The sequence below is a fragment of the Henckelia pumila genome, chromosome 4 (genome assembly GCF_033568475.1).
Source record: "Henckelia pumila isolate YLH828 chromosome 4, ASM3356847v2, whole genome shotgun sequence".
NCBI classification, from domain to species: domain Eukaryota; kingdom Viridiplantae; phylum Streptophyta; class Magnoliopsida; order Lamiales; family Gesneriaceae; genus Henckelia; species Henckelia pumila.
This window is the reverse complement of record NC_133123.1, coordinates 138,993,957-139,012,707: the sequence shown is the minus strand read 5'-3', so window position 1 is coordinate 139,012,707 and position 18,751 is coordinate 138,993,957. Positions and strand designations below refer to the sequence as shown.

General features: G+C 35.4%; 2 protein-coding genes across 2 annotated transcripts; both read right to left on the bottom strand.

Annotated features, from left to right (window-relative positions):
• Positions 1-1,460: 1,460 nt before the first annotated feature.
• On the bottom strand, positions 1,461-5,830 carry LOC140865753 (uncharacterized). The gene is made up of 13 exons (XM_073270510.1): positions 5,682-5,830; positions 5,520-5,585; positions 5,074-5,139; positions 4,910-4,985; positions 4,416-4,493; positions 3,845-3,942; positions 3,523-3,596; positions 3,184-3,268; positions 2,926-3,083; positions 2,774-2,816; positions 2,472-2,537; positions 2,190-2,267; positions 1,461-1,959 (listed from the first exon to the last, which is right to left on the bottom strand). Exons 1-13 carry the CDS (start codon positions 5,778-5,780, stop codon positions 1,891-1,893), a joined length of 1,056 nt encoding a protein of 351 aa, XP_073126611.1. The 5' UTR covers positions 5,781-5,830; the 3' UTR covers positions 1,461-1,890.
• A 10,686-nt stretch (positions 5,831-16,516) lies between these two features.
• On the bottom strand, positions 16,517-18,152 carry LOC140866328 (U-box domain-containing protein 28-like). The gene has a single exon (XM_073271299.1). The coding sequence runs from the start codon at positions 17,999-18,001 to the stop codon at positions 16,757-16,759; it is 1,245 nt and encodes a 414-aa protein (XP_073127400.1). The 5' UTR covers positions 18,002-18,152; the 3' UTR covers positions 16,517-16,756.
• Between the last annotated feature and the right edge of the window lie 599 nt (positions 18,153-18,751).

Sequence of the window (18,751 nt, the reverse complement as noted above, 5' to 3'; positions counted from 1 at the left end):
AACACCCCCTCCTCATACGGACAAATTGTTTTTTTTTAAAAAAGGACATAATTGATATTTTAAAATAAGCCATAAAGAATTACATCATAAATTGCATATAACGACGAAAAAATAACTCGACAGATAAACAATTTTTTTCTATCTAATACATGAAACATGATATCCAAAACATAATTAAAGACTATATCTTAGAAAATAATAAAATGTTACATCAAATCTTATTTAGTTTGAAGGTTATTTAGGTAGTGTTTGGGAGAGCTTTTAGGAAGTACTTATCAGCTTTTCGTTAACAAAATTTTGCAATGTTGTAAAATTTTGTTAACGAAAAACTGAGAAGTGATTTTTAGAAGTTTTTCCAAACACTGTCTTAGACTTTATGCATCATTGACTTTTATTTTTATTTTTTTAATACAGTATCCCTTTTTGTCACGAGTGAATAAAAATATAAACGTTTGGCAATGACTTGTGTCCATGACTGCCCTTGCATGTCAAATGCTGCTGTTGACATTCAAATTCAATCTTAATTATTGTATGCTTTGAATAACAGCGATATTATCAAATAAAAGTATATTTAATTAACTCATAATAAAATGCCTATCTAATCGTAGGCTGTCTGCTGTACCTCAGCGGCATGGTCACAAAACTAATATTAATTAGAGGAAAAGCACATTAGCTGGCTTTTTATACACCAATATTAATTAATTGTCCTTATATTTTAATTCTTTCTATTTAAACATGCCCACATCATCTCACGTCTCGTTACCAGCGGATTTTTCAGTATCTATTTTTAATCTAATATAGAGACTGATTTAATAATATTTATTTTCAGAAAAATAATATGCAGGAAAAGATGTTCAGGAGGCTGACGAAGAAACACAGCAATAGCTGTCAGGATTCATTTATTTTTGTAATCAAGCCTCTGATCCTAGGCCTAATAGTATATACCATTCTAGTAATCAAATAATATCACCATTTATTTATTAATTAGTCCTTACAAAATCGTACTTTAAAAAAATAAGAAGAAGAAGTCTGTGCCATTTAATGTGGGAAAAAAGTAGTTAAATGTATGCTTTTTAAATCACAAGAAATAATTAGTTTATCTAGAATTTATTTCTTATGTATTGTGATCTCCATTCTCCGGCAAGTCAGCAAGTTGAGTGGTGGCCCCGATGATGCACAAATAATCGAAAATAATTGCGACCATGTCATTTCACAATAATATAAAAATTGGGGGTCTCTTTTCACATCTTGAATGATGAAATTAGGGACTTGTCATTGGCCCAACAAATATGACTGAATCCGCAATGAACAATCAACATGACGTGACTCGTATGGTATATTTCTTTGTCACAATAATATTCACGTTTCGGAAATTCATGTTCTAATCTACTATACCGGAATTTTTCCAAATTAAAGTCATAACTCGTTCATGACTTTTTTGCACGCTCAAGTACCCGAATCATGACAACATTTGTTGCCAATATTATTAAGAGAGATCTAAACATCACCAAATGTTGGTACCGATCAAGAATGAGTAGTGTAGATGAGAGTTGGGGCCCTTTAACTAATGTCCAAAAATAATCTTTAAAGCATATGTGACTGTCATTTAAAAGTAGGCCCTCTTCTGATTGAAAAATTTGGCCACTATCCCAGCAATCTCAATCCAATCCAGTTTCCCAAAAAAAAAAAAAAGAAAAGAAAAGGCCATTGGAAGCATTACAGAACAAGGGGTTCACCACTGGTACCGAGAATGGTGAAGTCTCAAAGGTCGGAAGATCCTTTGGGACTGTTGCGGATACTCTTGCATCATTGATTCTTTTGTAAAGCTTGAGATGAAGCGTAAGGCAGCTAGTAGAGTTGCTTTCGCGCGCCGGTGTTAAGGACATCATTCTAGGAAACATCAGCAACAAATATGCTACCTGAATCGCACCATCCTGCTAAAACATCCCTATTGGAACACTGCAGTAGAAATGGACAATAATCACAAGTCAAGAAACTAAAAACAGCCCGTTTTAATTTGTTCTACTATGTTTGCATAGCCATCTCCCACTGCATCACAAGTGGTAACTATAAAGAAACTCTGCATATGCTGACACATTTGGGATATCAGACATGATACTCATGAACATTTATTTAAAAGAGCATCAGGTCAGGGTGATGAAGGGGAAGAAAAAAAAAAAAAAAAAAACCTTGCCGAATCCAAGCCAGTTCGAATCTCCCCTAAACGAAAAGGATTTCTTGCTTTCTCTCCATAGTCCACAGAACACCTGCAAAGTAATTTGAAATAAACCTATCGTTAAAGATCATTACAGGGTAATCTATGGGAAATTCTGTCAACTTCAGAAAACACATCTATCACACAATCTGCTTTTAAGTTCAACCAATTGTACATAGTGAAGGAGAGACCACCAAATATGATGTCAAGCTTTGAGGTTTATACATCATGAGTGGACTATCGTAAAAAAACTAACCTCATAATCAACTCCTTGCACATATATATAATCAGGATCAACTGATGAAAAAGCAAGTCCAGTAATCTGCAGAATATGAGGGGACAAGCAAATGTTATTCAATCAAATTTTATCCCAAGCAGTTTCAAATAGAACGTTTAAAATACATGTATAAAATAATGTCTTTTTTGCTCAAGTTCACTATAACAAGATACAAATTAGAGAAGCAAAGTGTCATTGTTACAGACACTCCACATATCCAATGAGTATGTTGATGTGAATTAGTCAGCATTACCAAAAAAATTACATCACGGACAGCTAACCTCGTATTTTGAGCAGTTAAGCCATCTGGCCACAGCTGACCATCTGCACTCAGTTTAGGACAAATTGTTCATCGTTAATCCAAGCACTGGCACATTATAATACCCACTGCATGGTACAATTGAAAGTTCAGGTATTTGACAATCCCACAAACCTGCGAGGGTCATAAACAGTCACAGTGCGATCTGCTCCACCAGTAGCAATATAACCAGATGAAGATGTACTAACTGCATATATCATATCCCCAACTGATCCCACTACTCTATGCACACAGCCCCCATTCTCTTTTGTTCGCAAGTCCCATACGCTGATCTGTTGCAGGTAATGGGATGAAACAATGTATTAACACCAAACAGGGAACAGTCGTTTGAAATTTATTCGATAAGTTTGACAGAATAAAGAATCCATGAACCTGGGAACCTTCTGTAACACTGATCATAGAATTCGTACCCTCACCAAATTTGTTCATAAAAACGAGCGAAGATGGATGCCATAATCTGAAGCAGAGATAAAACAAGAAAAATGGAACTTAAAAATGTTCATTATAGTCTTAACAGGAATGTAAAATAAAACTGATATTCACTACTTTCATGATGAGTATCACATCCTATTTGATGATGGAACTTTACGCATCCTCAGTACAGCATGGCAAAAATAAGATTTCATGATACAAAATTGATTCAGGAAACAGAAGACAGAAGTAGAAGTTAAAAAAAATGCTAAAAGAGCACAAAGACAATGAAGTACTCACGTACGTAAAGTGCGGAGATGAATATCTTGGTCGTAAACATCAATGCTCTTATTTAAGCTGACTGCTACAGCTGCCTGAAGCAAAAGCAGAATAGCCAGTCAATTACGGGAATTAGGTCTCTGATTGTCATTGCTGTCGAATATTTAGCACATTAAATCAAACAAGTGACCCAGAATCAAGAATTTTGAAATAAGAAAGGTAAAATATAATGAGCAAAAGTGGAAATACAGACAAACATATGACAAACAAAAATTTGAAGCGGAACAGAACAAGAGAAATGTGTACACCTAATTATTGAATGTTGGTCAAGGAAATAATGTACCATGGACAATTGATTTGGATTAAAGCAAAGTCCAGACCAGCTTCCTTCCCCGACACCAACTTCCCTAGGAGATACTGAATATGTAAGCCCATCTACATCTGGGGGAAAAAAAGAGTTCATATCATTTAGTACCATCAGTAAAATAAGGAGATGCAGTTTTGTGCCTCCAATAGCAATTGTGCATGAAAGATGTTAAAGCCTATTCATAATGCTCTCAACTTAGTGGATTTTCAGTCAGTCTATGTTAAGAATCAGATGAACTGGCGACCAGAATCCTATCATATTATCTTCATCGGCAGTGCGTAAAAACCCCAGCTTTAAATTCTTCCGTCAGTATTATCAAAACATGCTTGAAAAAGACAAAAAACTGAGATAGAGATTGGAAAAACTGACCAACATAAATTCAACACTGTACACACGTAATCAACATCACCTCAATAACCGACATGCAAAAGTAGATGGCACAAGATTCAGCATCACAGATTTATTGAAATCGTAGAAATACACACACAACTCAAGGAGGTGAAAAGTATAAAAAGTTAAAGAACACTAGAGTGAAGGAGACAATTACCTGTATTGCCAGAATCAATTTTAGAAACAATAAGGTGACCATAGGAGTCCACACTTCCCAGTAATGAGCAACCCAGATCTGCATGAGTGGCGACATTACACTAGTAAAACCATACAAAACACAAATGAGGTATGAACCTAAATTCAACAAGTATCCAATATTTTCAACCTTAAAACTTTTCAGACAAAGCAAGGCAACCCAAAGGCCAAAAACAAACACATGCTATTTATTCAACTGTTTTGATAGAACAAAGCTTCTGTTATCAAGTCCTACTTTTTTTCCTTGAATATTTTCTCACGTCATACTAAATAAAAAACGTATACCTGATAAATCTGGGGCGAAAAATGTAACTAAACATATTTCTTAAGGTAAATTTCTAGTTAAAAGTTAAAGGAACGAAAAGAGAGAAGAGATTAAGACTGTAAGAGTGTAATGATAAAATGCACAAATTTGAAAAGTAAATTATGAAGTTAGTACAGGGAATAGTCAATCACCTTCTGTTTCTGCACGCACTATACTTTGAATTTGAGACCGATGAGGGCAGCGGTTGACCAGTGCTGCATCCAAAACCTTCATTAACACCTCATTTGATCAGCTGAAGGAAATTTATGGTCTTTAAGGATAAAGCTACCGAGGGCAATGCATGGAACAAGCTTACCTGAGTTTGTTCAGGGATTAAAAGGCTTTCCTTTCCTCGACCCACAAATGTATCCTCCAATGAAATCTGACAAGGAATGAGAAACATTAGCTAATATGTGCCCCAATTCGGCTAAATATATGCAACTGGTTATGGACTCTAGTTCAAGAATCCAAACCTGACCTCCCTTCATAAGTGGGTATATAGAGGACACAAAGAAACAAACTAATGCAGTACAAAAACTCTTTTCAGAAACCTGAGTCCCCAGATACTTTCATGAGGTGGGAATCAACTTAAGTATGCTAGCACTTAAAATTCAATGAAAACTGGTAAATTCATGTAATGTATTCATTGCTGCTTATCTAACAAGACAAACACAATCCTGGACCAGCTCCAACTTCAATTTTTTTTGGCATAAACTCAAAGCTCATATCTATCTCTCACATTAAAGCGCATAAAGGTCATACTCGGAGTTTGTATATTCGTGAGCCTGGGGCAATGTAAACCCAGCAAGAAGTGGCGTCCTCGTTGACCTGAATCACACAATTACCACAAACATGAATATTGAAATTAAGCTCATATACCGCCAAGGAATAATAAAGTAAGATGTTTCCTTTTGGATTCATTACACTGAGGGCGAGGCGGGTGGATTGGAGGTGTGCCGCAGAAGGGTGGCGGAAGAGAGTTTCTGGGACTGCTGCCTTCTTCAACCTCTTAGCCTCCAACATCCTTCGCTATGCGGCTGTGGCGGCAAAGGACTGCACAGCTCAAGGAGTCATGGGGGTAGGAGGGGTTATTATTTTTTTTTCCAATATAATTAAATTAATTAAATATATTAAAACAATAATTTTAACGATTATGCTAAAGCGGGAGCCAGCTGTGCATCGAAAATCTATTTCTCTACTATAAAAGTAAAGTATGAACGATGAACAAAGTTTTTTTATTATGAATTTATAATTTTGCCGTCAAATTGTATATGGATCAAAAAACTTGTATGGGCAATTGTGAAAAAATGAGGTAAAAAACAAGGACAAAAAATTTTTTTACTATAAAAGTATGAATGATAGGCAAAGTTTTTTCATTGTGAATTTATAACTTTGCTCTCAAATTGTGTATACATCAAAAAACTTGTATGGACAATTGTGGAAAAATGAGATAAAAAACAAGGGCAAAAAATTTTTCTACTATAAAAGTATGAATGATGAACAAAGTTTTTTCATCGTAAATTTATAACTTTGCTCTCAAATTGTGTATGGATCAAAAAACTTGTATGGGCAATTGTTAAAAAAATGAGGTAAAAAACAAGGGCAAAAAAGAGATTAAAATTTTAGTCAAACTTTAATGAGAGATTTATTGCATTATGAGTAACGAATGTGTATTTAATTTTTCATTTATATATATTCAATTATAATCTCAAAATTAATTATTAATAGATTGTGTATAATATATAATATAAAATTTCACAAACAATATTTGGACACAATATTTCTATATTATCAAATATTTTACTTTTTCATATATATGTTTGACACAAATTTTTTATAAGTGTAAATATTACTAAAAGATATTAGTTATTTTTATTGTGATAATGAGAAATAAGATTAATAATTTCAATAATAATAAAGAGTCTATATCAAAATAGTTTATTAATTGATTGTACTTATATTACAATAGTATATATAGAGAGTTAAGTTTACAAATTCAATATGATATTTTGAAATCAAATTAAAATATCGTGTTTGATGGTAGTATTTTTATTTTCTTCGTACTATTGTGTGCTTTTATTATTATATTAAATGTGAAACTTATTGTTAATCATATATATATATATATATGGTGATATTCTTTATCCATATAGTTTATTTATTTATTGCACTTATATTACAATAGTATAGATGTTTAATTTTACAAATTTTCTTATAAAAAATATTAAAACTTTACAAATTCAATATGATGTTTTAAAATAAATTAAAATATTGTGATTGATGGGTTAAAACAAATAGCATAGTATTTTTATTTTTTTACTAATATAGTGTGCTTTTATTATTATATTAAATGTGAACTTATTCTTAATAATATATAAATTTATATATATATATATATATATATATATATTATTTAAATACAACTTTTGTAGTAGTGTAAGTTTTTTAGTTTTAAATGATTAATTTGTTATTTTTTATTTTAGTAGTGCGAAATGAGGCTAATAATTTTAATAACAAATAAACTATATCAAAATAGTTTATTCATTGATTGCGCTTATATATGCTACAATAATATATAGGGTTAACTTTATAAATTCAATATAATGTTTATAAAATCAAAAACATAATCACAAGATTTTTTTTTTTTTGCTGCATAATTTACCTCATACTAATAAAGGATCATTACTACTAATGACACACATATTTAAAGTAAAATAACCGAAAATTTGTCCTAAGTACTTAATTAATTAATTATCAATAATTTTATACACAATAATTTTCAGATGCATTATATTTCCAATAATAACTAAAAATGATGGTCTCTCCGATCAATAATTATCATTGTCTTATTTATATTAATACTTCTAATTATAACATTTTTCTCAATATTTTTTCACACCAAATGACATATTAATTTAAGTGGATACAAATCTTGCTCTTTTTTTTTTTTTACTATAATTTACTTTAAAGAGTTAAGTTCAAATATAAATAAAATAAAATAAAATGAGAAAAAATTTGATATGATTTGATATACAAAAACGGTTAGTATAAGACCCACATCTATTATAATATAGTATATTATAGACATAATAAAGCCAATGATGTAAATTAAAATGGTATTGAAAAGTTAATATGGTTAAATATATAATATATAACTAGTCGTTTGTTGCACACGCGTTGCGTGTGTAAGACGTCTTTATTTCAAGAAGAAATTAAATGTAATTCTTTTACAATTGGAATTTTAAAAACCGTTCTTTTTTATAGCCTAATTTTAAATTTTAATTCTCAAATAAGAATACATTACAAGGGGCAAAGGTGGTAAAAAAAAATTTGATGTGTCAATAACCAACCAAACCAGTTTCTATGTAATGCACACCCTTTATAATATTGTATAGATTATTCTACTTATAAATATTTCACTTGGTTTAATTTATTATTTATTTTTTTAGTGTTAGTTTGTTTACAAATATACTACATTAGTTTAATGAAATTTGTTAAAAAATAATGATTTAATTATAAATTATTAGTAACTGTTAATTAAGATGTTAAATTTAATTATGTTAATTATCATATTAAATTTTATTATATATTCTGAAGTAGCCCGGTTCCATTTTACTAAGTGATTTTAAACATGTTAGAAAGTGACATATAATTTTAAAAGTGTCAAAACATGTTTAAAGAGTCCTTATTTGGTGAAAATAAGTGGAAAATCAGATCCGAAACGTTCGAAAATGGTAGGATAGGTCCCGGGGTCCAAAAATGACTTCGAAAGGACCAAAACATTCGAAGTATACGGACAAGTTCGGGCCGTCCGAACCCGAGTTCGGACCGTCCGAACCCGAGTTCGGACCGTCCGAACTCCGTAGGGTCCAGGTTTCTAAAAGGCTTGGACAAGTGGCAGTTTGGATCGTCCGAACCCAGTTCGGACCGTCCGAACTTCGCCTATAAATAGGCCATCCGAGGGCCTCATTTCTCACACAATTTCTCTCTCTCTCTCTCTCTCTCTCTCTCTCTCTCTCTCTCTCTCTCTCTCTCTCTCTCTCTCTCTCTCTCTCTCTCTCTCTCTCTCTCTCTCTCTCTCTCTGTTCTAGCTTGGTTTTAGGGGTTTAGGGGTGTTTCCAGCCTTCCTAGGCTTGGTCCGGAGGTTGGCCAGGTGCTCCGGGGTTGCGGCGGAGCGGTGCCCAAGTTCTGGGGCAGTCGTCATCAGCGGGCTGACGACGGACGCAGGTATAGCTCCGACTCCTTATAGTAAATAGAGAGTATATTATAGATTAGTTAAGGCTTTTAGAATAAGGTTATAATGCATGAGTATTTTGCATTGTAGTGCGGATTATAGGCTTGGACTTTAGAGCTGGTATAGCTTGCCTAGTAGAACTAAGGTACGTAAGTACAGACTGAGATAGCCAGCTGAATATACATGTTTATGTGTTACATAATTATGTGTTGCATTATTATCTGTCATGATATGTGACAGTTTAATTCGGTATTTACTAGTAAGTGCCTCCCAGTCAACGCTAAAATTATAGTCTATAGCCCGACTATGCAGAAGCAGTCATCAAAGAGCGGCTGCCGCCCATAGTAAGAATCATACGGCTCTACGTATGGATCTTGATTTTCTACGCCCTCAAGCTTGGCATGATATTGAAATTGAAAGTTCGTCACTCCAACAACACTCGACATGAACTGATATTCATCTTCATAATCAAAATTCACTTTTGGCTCATCATCGCATGCGAACTGTTGGGTAAACCTTGTGAAAATCCGTCGATTAACCATCTCCAAGTACCTCACAAGGTAAAATAAATAATTAAATAAACAAAAGGAAATTAATAATAATAATAATAAGTCTAGTCTCAAGCAAATAATCTATCCTAATATTAACTAAACAGTCCCCGGCAACGGCGCCAAATACTTGACCGCTTAATTCGGTATCAACTAGCAAGTGCACTATGTCAAGCAATAGTAAAGTGGGCAAAGAGTCCAAGTATCGATCTCACAGGGACTGTTGTCAATTCTGAAGATCTAATTATTTTACTTAATCTAGACAAAAATAATAAAGAAGGATGCAACGAATTAAATAAAAATTTGATTACTAAAAATAATAAGAATTAAAATAGAAGAAGAATAAATTAAATTAAATAGAGATAACCAAGACACACGAAGGTACCGAACAATTTATGCAAACAAGTGACGAATCTAAGATCCAGATTTAATCTTAAATCACGACGAATTATCCTATCTTGTTTAACAGTCTATTTCTAGAACATGTTAAACCTATTCAAGTTATGACGGATTAATTTTCATAATTCTAATCAAACATGAATGCATTCAATATTTGTGATAATTCAGTTTTCACCTAAAACCGCATACTAAAACCGAATACTATTTTTAGTCGGTTTAACCATATATCAATTATTGGAGTGATCAAAATCAATTCCTAACCTTTTGACTCGAAATTAATTAACAAGCAAGTAAATAATTGATCAGGTTATTCACAAGACAAAATTTAAATCCAATAATCAATAAATTAAAGAAAGATCTAAAAATCTCAAATCAAAATCCACATATTCAACATAAAATTGTTCGGCTCAATCTCGCTGTTTTGGTTGAAGAAAAACTAATCAATAAACGAAAATATAGTTCAAACAAAAGTTTAATAATAAAAAGAACAAGGGAAGAAAAACTCGAATGAAGCGTTCTTCAATCTCCAAGCCTCCTAGCCGCCGTCTATCTGATGCAATTCGAACCCCTAATCACGTTCTGAACTCTCTTATTTATAAGTCTTTGAAAGCCCAAGAAATAAAGCCCGGAAAGTTGAAAATTTTAATACCCAAAAATTCTATTTTTTCTGGTTCTGCGACATGCACGGACCCTGGATAAGGGTCCGTATTTAGGTCCGTGCATTAAACTGGAAACAACGATTTTTTTACGAAGCTGCACGGACCCTTATCCGGACCCATGCACAGGGTCCATGCTTACATCCCTGCCTGCGCGCAATTTTCTTGAAAAATTTATATCTTCAGTTATAGTCGTCGGATCAAGCTGAAATTTGTACAGCACCTTCAAAACATATGGAACTTCATGTTGAACGGTGGAGATTCGATTTGGAGCTCTCTAAAAGTAAAAAGTAATTTTTGACCAAGGCTGATCCGTAATTCATTTTTCAAAAATCCATTTTCCTACAAAATTAACCCAGAGAGTGAAATACACACACATGCACTAAAACACATAAAAATAATTGAATGCACACAAAATTGATATAAAAATATCACAAACTAATGCATACAAAATGCACTCATCAATATGCATGATTTACTGTTCATGATTTGTATGCGGTATTTGCATATCATGTTGAGTCTGTTATCCTTTTGAGATAACCAGTTGTTTTGGGGTCGCTCAGCCCTAGGGTTATTGTTCTTATACGATCGGGTATCATGTGGCACCCACTGGACCGACGGGGCAGCGTGTGCGGTTTTACCCAGGATGGTAATAGTCCAAGATCAGGTTCAGTATGTGTGGCACCCACTAGATCTTCGGAGCAGCGTGCACATATTGGAGGCGCCTGTGTACTGAGCATGATTTTTTAGATATGATCCCAGTTACCCAGAGCATTCATAGTTCATGTTGCATGCATCATATAAACCTGTATATTCAATACTTTACGTACTGGGCGTTAGCGCTCACGTCCCTGCTTTTATCTCGGACACTTCATTCGACGGGACAGGTTTGCAGGTGGATCAGGAGCGAGAGTTGTAGTTGGTCGGTGACCAGGTCTTGGTAGCAGGAGTCTTCAGAAGAGTTTTAGATTAATATTTTAACTGGTATTTATTCGATTTGGTTGTATCATTATTTGAGAATTTATTTATGATTTTCCGCTGTTATTTTTGATAATTTTTTAAATTAAGTTAAATGCATGCTTAAGCTTCTGATTAGTAGGTGATCACGATGCGGGTCACTACATTTATGGTATCAAAGCATGCATAGTAATCTTGGGATCTAGATTGTTGAAATTGGGTTTAATACTTTGATCATCGTATAGATGGCGTGACATGGTGGCGAGAGTAGTCACGGTAGCATAGGTGGACGCTGGGGTGATCAGGACGATCGAGAGCATCGTCGAGGCTGTCATCACCATCGCCATGATGATCGCAGGCGTTTCAGCATGCATAGATTTATGCAAATGGGCCCAAAACCTTTAGTCGGAGGAGAGTCACCGGAGGATTCGGGGAACTGGCTACGACGTATGGAAGTTTGTTTCCGAGAGTTTCGATGCACTGAGGAGCAGCGGATGGATACTCTTGATTTCCTGGTAGAAGGACGAGCTCGAAAGTGGTGGGATTCTACTTCTGCGCCATTTATTGCAGCCCGAGGAATTTCTACCTGGGATGAGTTCCGCACGGCTTTTCATAAGCTGTGTTTTCCTCCTGCTCTCCGACAGACGAAGACTAGTAAGTTGCTGGGTTTGCGGCAGGGATCGATGTCGATCGAGGAATACCAGTTGAAGTTCTTTGAGTTACTACCCTATTGCCCCCAGATTTCGGATAGCACAGAGGCGAAGTATAATCTGTTTCTTCGGGGCCTTAATCCGTAGATTCATGACCGAGTTGCTGTGGGAGATGAGATGAATTACGAGGAATTAGTGAGTCGATGTTACCAGGTAGAGGACAGCATCCGCTGTAACAGATCCTTCTACTCATCAAGACCCATGAGTTCTTTGGGTCCACGCACTCAGTCATTTAAGAAATCTGGATCTTCTTCATCTACAGGATCTGGTGAGACTTGTCAGTTGGGCAAGAATAAGTTACAGTGTGATCATTGTGGGAGAAATCATTCTACTGAGAATTGTAGAGCAGCTGCTGGAGCTTGTTTCATCTGTGGAAGTGTTGATCATTTCAAGAAAGATTGTCTCAAGCGTAGTGGACAGAGTGGACAAGCATCTAGGATGGGATCTCAGGTTAGTAGACAGTCTGAGGCATCAGTACAACAGAGGACCCAGGGTAGGCATCATGGAGATGGTCAGCAGTCTCGGATGCAGGGTCAGATATATGCTTTACAGGGAGCTCAGACACAGTCAAAAAATAATGATGACGCTCATAATGATTTTTACGGATGATGTATTTTAGTTGGTTTGATAGTTCTGTTTTGTGATAACATAATGGTAATAAGTTGTAATTTGAAAATTATGTGGAATTATGATTTGGGATTTTCTGTAGTTAATTCCAAGTATTTTATGATTAATTTTCAGCGATGATGAATTAATAGATATTTGCATAACAACGGGTTAGAGTTGTGCTGGTGATCAGTTCTGGGCTTTCTCCTGAAACGATTCAGAAAGTCAGTGGTTTGACATAGTGTCTGAGATGACTCAGTGTTAGTGTCATTGGTTTTTGATGATGGATTTTCATCATAGATTCAGTGATAGAATATACCAGGTGCTGAGGACTATGCAGGATTGTTCAAGACGGGATAGGAAGCGCGACCTACGCCGGTATTTTCTGGGAAGTTTATTCCAGATAGGCTATTGGGGGAGGCTACCTGAGTATTGATATTTTGCACAGTTATAGCAAGGGGTATAATTATCAAAAGGAATGTTTTTATGAATTTGTTATTGGTACTGGATTAGTGCCAAGAGATTTGAACGCTATCGTCTGACTTTATCAGAGATACATATTTTTGTTTTCGTTAACAGAATAGTCTTGAAAAGGATTCTTTGACAAGTGTACATTCTGGATGGATAGTTTTCACTGGTGGTATTGGGGGAGACCAGGAAATTTGATCAGTATTGTCTGGCCTTATCAGAGTTGCATATAGAGATCAGGGACATGATCAGCATGATGATTTGGGTTTCTTATTAAGCGATTGTAAGAATTATTTGGGTGGTTTCCATTATTGCTCTGGAAGTTTTTTGTACTTCAGATAGGTTATTGGAAAGTTACCCCAGTCTAGAGACCATGATGTTACTAGTAATTATTTGGATCCAGTGAGGTCTTGTAAAATGATATGAGAGAATAAAGAACTTGTTGTTCTTATTCAAGTCCATGTCGGTACTTAAGATGTATTTCGAGGACGAAATTATCTTAAGTGGGGGAGAATGTAGTAGTCCGGTTTCATTTTACAAGATTAAGCGATTTTAAACATTTTAGAAAGTAACATATAAATTTAAAAGCGTCAAAACATGTTTAAGGAGTCCTTATTTGGTAAAAATAAGTGAAAAATCAGATCCAGAACGTCCGAAAATGGTAGGGTAGGTCCTGGGGGTCCAAAAATGACTTCGGAAGGACCAAAACAGTTCGGATCATACGGACAAGTTCGGGCCTTCCGAACCACTTCGGGCCCTCCGAACCCGAGTTCGGACCGTCCGAACTCCGCAGGGTCCAGGTGTCTAAAAGGCTCGGACAAGTAGCAGTTCGGACCGTCCGAACCCAGTTCGGACCGTTTGAACTTTGCCTAAAATAGGCCATCCGAGGGCCTCATTTCTAACACAATTTCACACATTCTCTCTCGGTTCTAGCTTGGTTTTAGGGGTTTAGGGGTATTTTCAGCCTTCCTAGGCTTGGTCCGGAGGTTAGCCAGGTGCTCCAGGATTGCGGCGGAGCGGTGCCCAAGTTCTGGGGCAGTCGTCATCAGCGGGCTGACGACGAACGCAGGTATAGCTCTAGTTCCTTATAGTAAATAGGGAGTATGCTATAGATTATTTAAGACTTTTAGAATAAGTTTATAATGCATGAGTATTTTGCATTGTAGTGCGGTGTATAGGCTTGGGCTTTAGAGCTGGTATAGCTTGCCTAGTAGAACTAAGGTACGTAAGTACAGACTGAGATAGCCAGCTGAATATACATGTTTATGTGTTGCATAATTATGTGTTGCATTATTATCTGTCATGATATGCATGATTTAATGTTCATGATTTATATGCGGCATTTGCATACCATGTTGAGTCTGTTATCCTTTTGAGATAATCAGTTGTTCTAGGGTCGCTCAGCCCTAGGGTTATTGTTATTATACGATCGGGTACCGTGTGGCACCCACTGGACCGACAGGGCAGCGTGTGCGGTTTTACCCAGGACGGTGATAGTCCAAGATCGGGTTCAGTATGTGTGGCACCCACTGGATCTTCGGAGCAGCATGCACATATTGGAGGCGCCTGTGTACTGAGCATGATTTTCCAGATATGATCCCAGTTACCCAGAGCATTCATAGTTCATGTTGCATGCATCATATAGACCTGTATATTCAATACTTTACGTACTGGGCGTTAGCGCTCACGTCCCTGCTTTTATCTCGAACACCTCATTCGACGGGGCAGGTTTGCAGGTGGATCAGGAGCGAGAGTTGTAGTTGGTCGGTGACCAGGTCTTGGTAGCAGGAGTCTTCAGAAGAGTTTTAGATTAAGATTTTAACTGGTATTTATTCGATTTGGTTGTATCATTATTTGAGGATTTATTTATGATTTTTTGCTGTTATTTCTGATCATTTTTTTAATTAATTTAAATGCATGCTTAAGCTTCTAATTAGTAGGTGATCACGATGCGGGTCACTACGTATTCATTCTAAATTTTATCATTTTAAAAAAGAGTTTTGTTTGATTTTTTTACCAATTAAAAATTTTATGTAAAATGCAATACTGATAACTAAGAATCACTTTAAATTTATATAGATTCATTATTATTCATGTCTCTGTATTGTTATAAGTCCATAACTTGAAATTATCATTAGTATTTAGTTTGTATTGAAAAAGTTAGTGTAAAAATAATTTTCACATATCTCTGTATATAATTACTGAGTCAATTAATTGAAATTGTTATTAGGATTTACGTTGGAAAAAAATAATTTAAATGTATAAATGATTTTCCATATCTGCTCACTATATTACATATAAATGGATTTTTAGAGAACATTCGTCATTTGGTTTTATTATTTATTCACTCATACGTTGTATTATATATAATAAAAGCATTGACGTAGATTAAAATATTATTGAAAAGTTAATAAAGTTAAATATATAAAACATACTACTTCTAAATATTTCCCTTGATTTAATTTATTATTTATTTTTTAGAATTCATTTGTTTACAAATACTGCAATAATTTAATAAAGTTTGATTAAAAATGAGTTAATTATAAAGTATGTGTAATTGCATAATTTTTCTTTATAATAAAATATCTTTTTATTGTATTATATTGCAGAGAACCCAACACTAATCAATATAACTTTTTATTCATATTTGATCAAATAAATTTAATTGAATATTAATTATGAAATACAAATATTTTATTATTAATATGATTATTATTGACTAAAAATAAATTGATAACACGTGCGTACATGTTTTTTTCTAGTTGATACTAAAGCGGGGGTCAGTGATGCCTCGAAAATTTAAGCTAGGGCCGATATCGCAAACCCCCGGCTCCTAAACTGTTATTTTTGTTCAAAAAAAATTTCCTGGATTATATATTTTTAAAAATTGTAAAAAAATTATATTTTAATTATTAAGAAAATAAATGTAGTTAAATTTCTTATTATTTAATAAAAAAAACTCGGAGAAAGGAGAATGCCTATGTAACTTTTGGAAAAAAAAACATATATTATTATTAAGAATATATCTTTTGTGAGACGATCTCTCACAGAAGACGAGTCAATACAACGTATATTTATAATAAAAAATAATATTTTTAACATACCCAAATAAATTATTCATATCACAAAATCAACATGTAAAACCGTATAATTACATAAGCTCATCGTCTCATTTCTCGGATCAAATAATGGTCGTCGCATTAAAAACTGTTTTGAATGCATTGGCATAAAAATGTATATACTATACCGTCCCATTTATGAAACAAGTCAACAACGTACGCCAGCCGAGACTAATTTAAAATATGATATCCCATGCCAAGTTTCCACCGATTACATGCAATTACGCGCGGTGGGGGTGATAATTATAAATTTAGCGGTGACACCTAACACTTTGTGACAAATAAATTAATTATAGTCAAATTCAATAAGGCGTGATGTGAGTGGTCCTAGTCTGGTATGGACCCAAATTGGACTTCACATTCTTCGCTCTCAGCACTTTGACCAATTCCCCGCACATCCGCCTTGTACTCTCCGAACAATCACTCTGCATCACAAGTAGTACCTTGGTCAACCCGTTGACTCTCACCACCCTCCCTTGCGCCACTGTGTCCCGCCCCAACCAACACACGCTCCACAGCACCCGGACACCGTCCTCCGTCGCCTCGCCGGAGCACTTCATCAATTTCTTCACCACCCCCACCACACATTCCTCGTCTGCGCCGATCACCGCCCTCCCCTCCGTGCACGTGGCAATCATCGCCAGCATCCCCAGAGCCTTCTCGTTGATCGCACGAGTCGAACTCGAACTCGAACTTGAACAGAGTATTTCCCCGACTCTTGCCACTAAACCGAACCGGATCAGCTCCTTTTTCGCCTGCCTGGAGTACTTCGACATCGCTGATAGAGCTGAGAAACTGGCTTCGGCGGCGGATGTATCGGTCTGATCCACGGTGAGCATGTTGCAAAGTTGGCGCAGTAGCTCTGGCTTTCCGGCGATTGTGAAATGAGATTCTGGATTTTGTGCCATTAGCTCCAAAATTTTCGCACATTTAAGCTTTGATTCCGAGCTGCATTTTTGTAAAACGAAAGCGAATGATGATGAAAACCAATCTTTTTCAATATCACTCTTGAATATATATATCAATCTCTCTCCGACCACGTTTTCCTGCGCGATCAAGTAAAAGATTTCGACTTTCAGTTCAGAGACTCGAATTTCATCATCGGCCTTCCCGAAAACCTCGAAAAGCCTCGAAATTGCATCACAAGACTGGGCGACGAACTTGAGATTCTCCTCCGAGGCTTTCATGAAACCGATGATCTTCTCCAGGGAAACAGGATCGATGAATTCACCGGCTTCGATGACTTCCGCCACCTGCTGTTTCGAGATTACCGGCGACGGCTGAAGAACCTCATCAGGCTGGGAGAGCCAGTGATTTATGAGGCGGCGGAGCGTGAGATTGGGCGTGGTGTGGGTGGAGGGGAGGGTTTGCATGGTGGCTGGACACGTGTTGTGGCCGAGAGCCAGCCACGTCTCGATGGAGCTGCGATCGTATGTGACGCCGGTGCAGAGGCTCACCGGAGACTTCATCACGTCCATCGAGATTGGGCAACGGAACAAACTAGGCACTGCGATATGCAATTCCTGTATTCTCTTTTCTCTTGCCATATTTTTTTGTTTCGGGGAAGATGAAAACCAACGGTGTTCTTATCTGCACTGTTCCAAGACTAAAAACACATTAAAATTAATAATTAATTAAGTTATGATTTTATTATGAATTAGTTGATTGTTAGGTCATAAATTGTGAGACAAAAGGTTCCCGTTTTACGGTGGGATGTGTTTGGACTTTGGACCCCACGCGTTGAAGAATTATTATTATTATTTTATTTTTTTATCCTTGATTTAGGTAGAGTCAATTTTGCGATAATATTTCGATGGAGTGGATCACAATTATTTGATTAATTATTATCATATGTGCTGTTGGAATATTTCATTCGTTGGGAAATGTAGTACAGATATAATCCCCTTTTTTAAAAAGAAACAAACTGTATACATTGATTGATCCACAAACAATCGCGAGGTTAGTCACTTAGTCTTCAACTCTTTGTTCATAAATGCTATGTTAAAAAAAAAAAAAGTTTTTGCGATTGTTATAAATAAATGGTTGTTGGTTTTAAGTATATAAAAGATCAATTTTTTGAGTGTTCATAAACTGAAATTAAATGTTAGTTTCCACTTAAATTAATTAAATTATAAAAGTTGATTATGCTGATTGTCCGAATGGTTGGGTGCACAAAATTGTCGGAAGCCATCAATCTTTACTTGGCTCGGGTGCCACTGATAACTCAAAATAATGAAATATGATAGAAATTTTATGCACTGATATTAATTAGGAAGTTGAGAATCATTGAAGAAAGA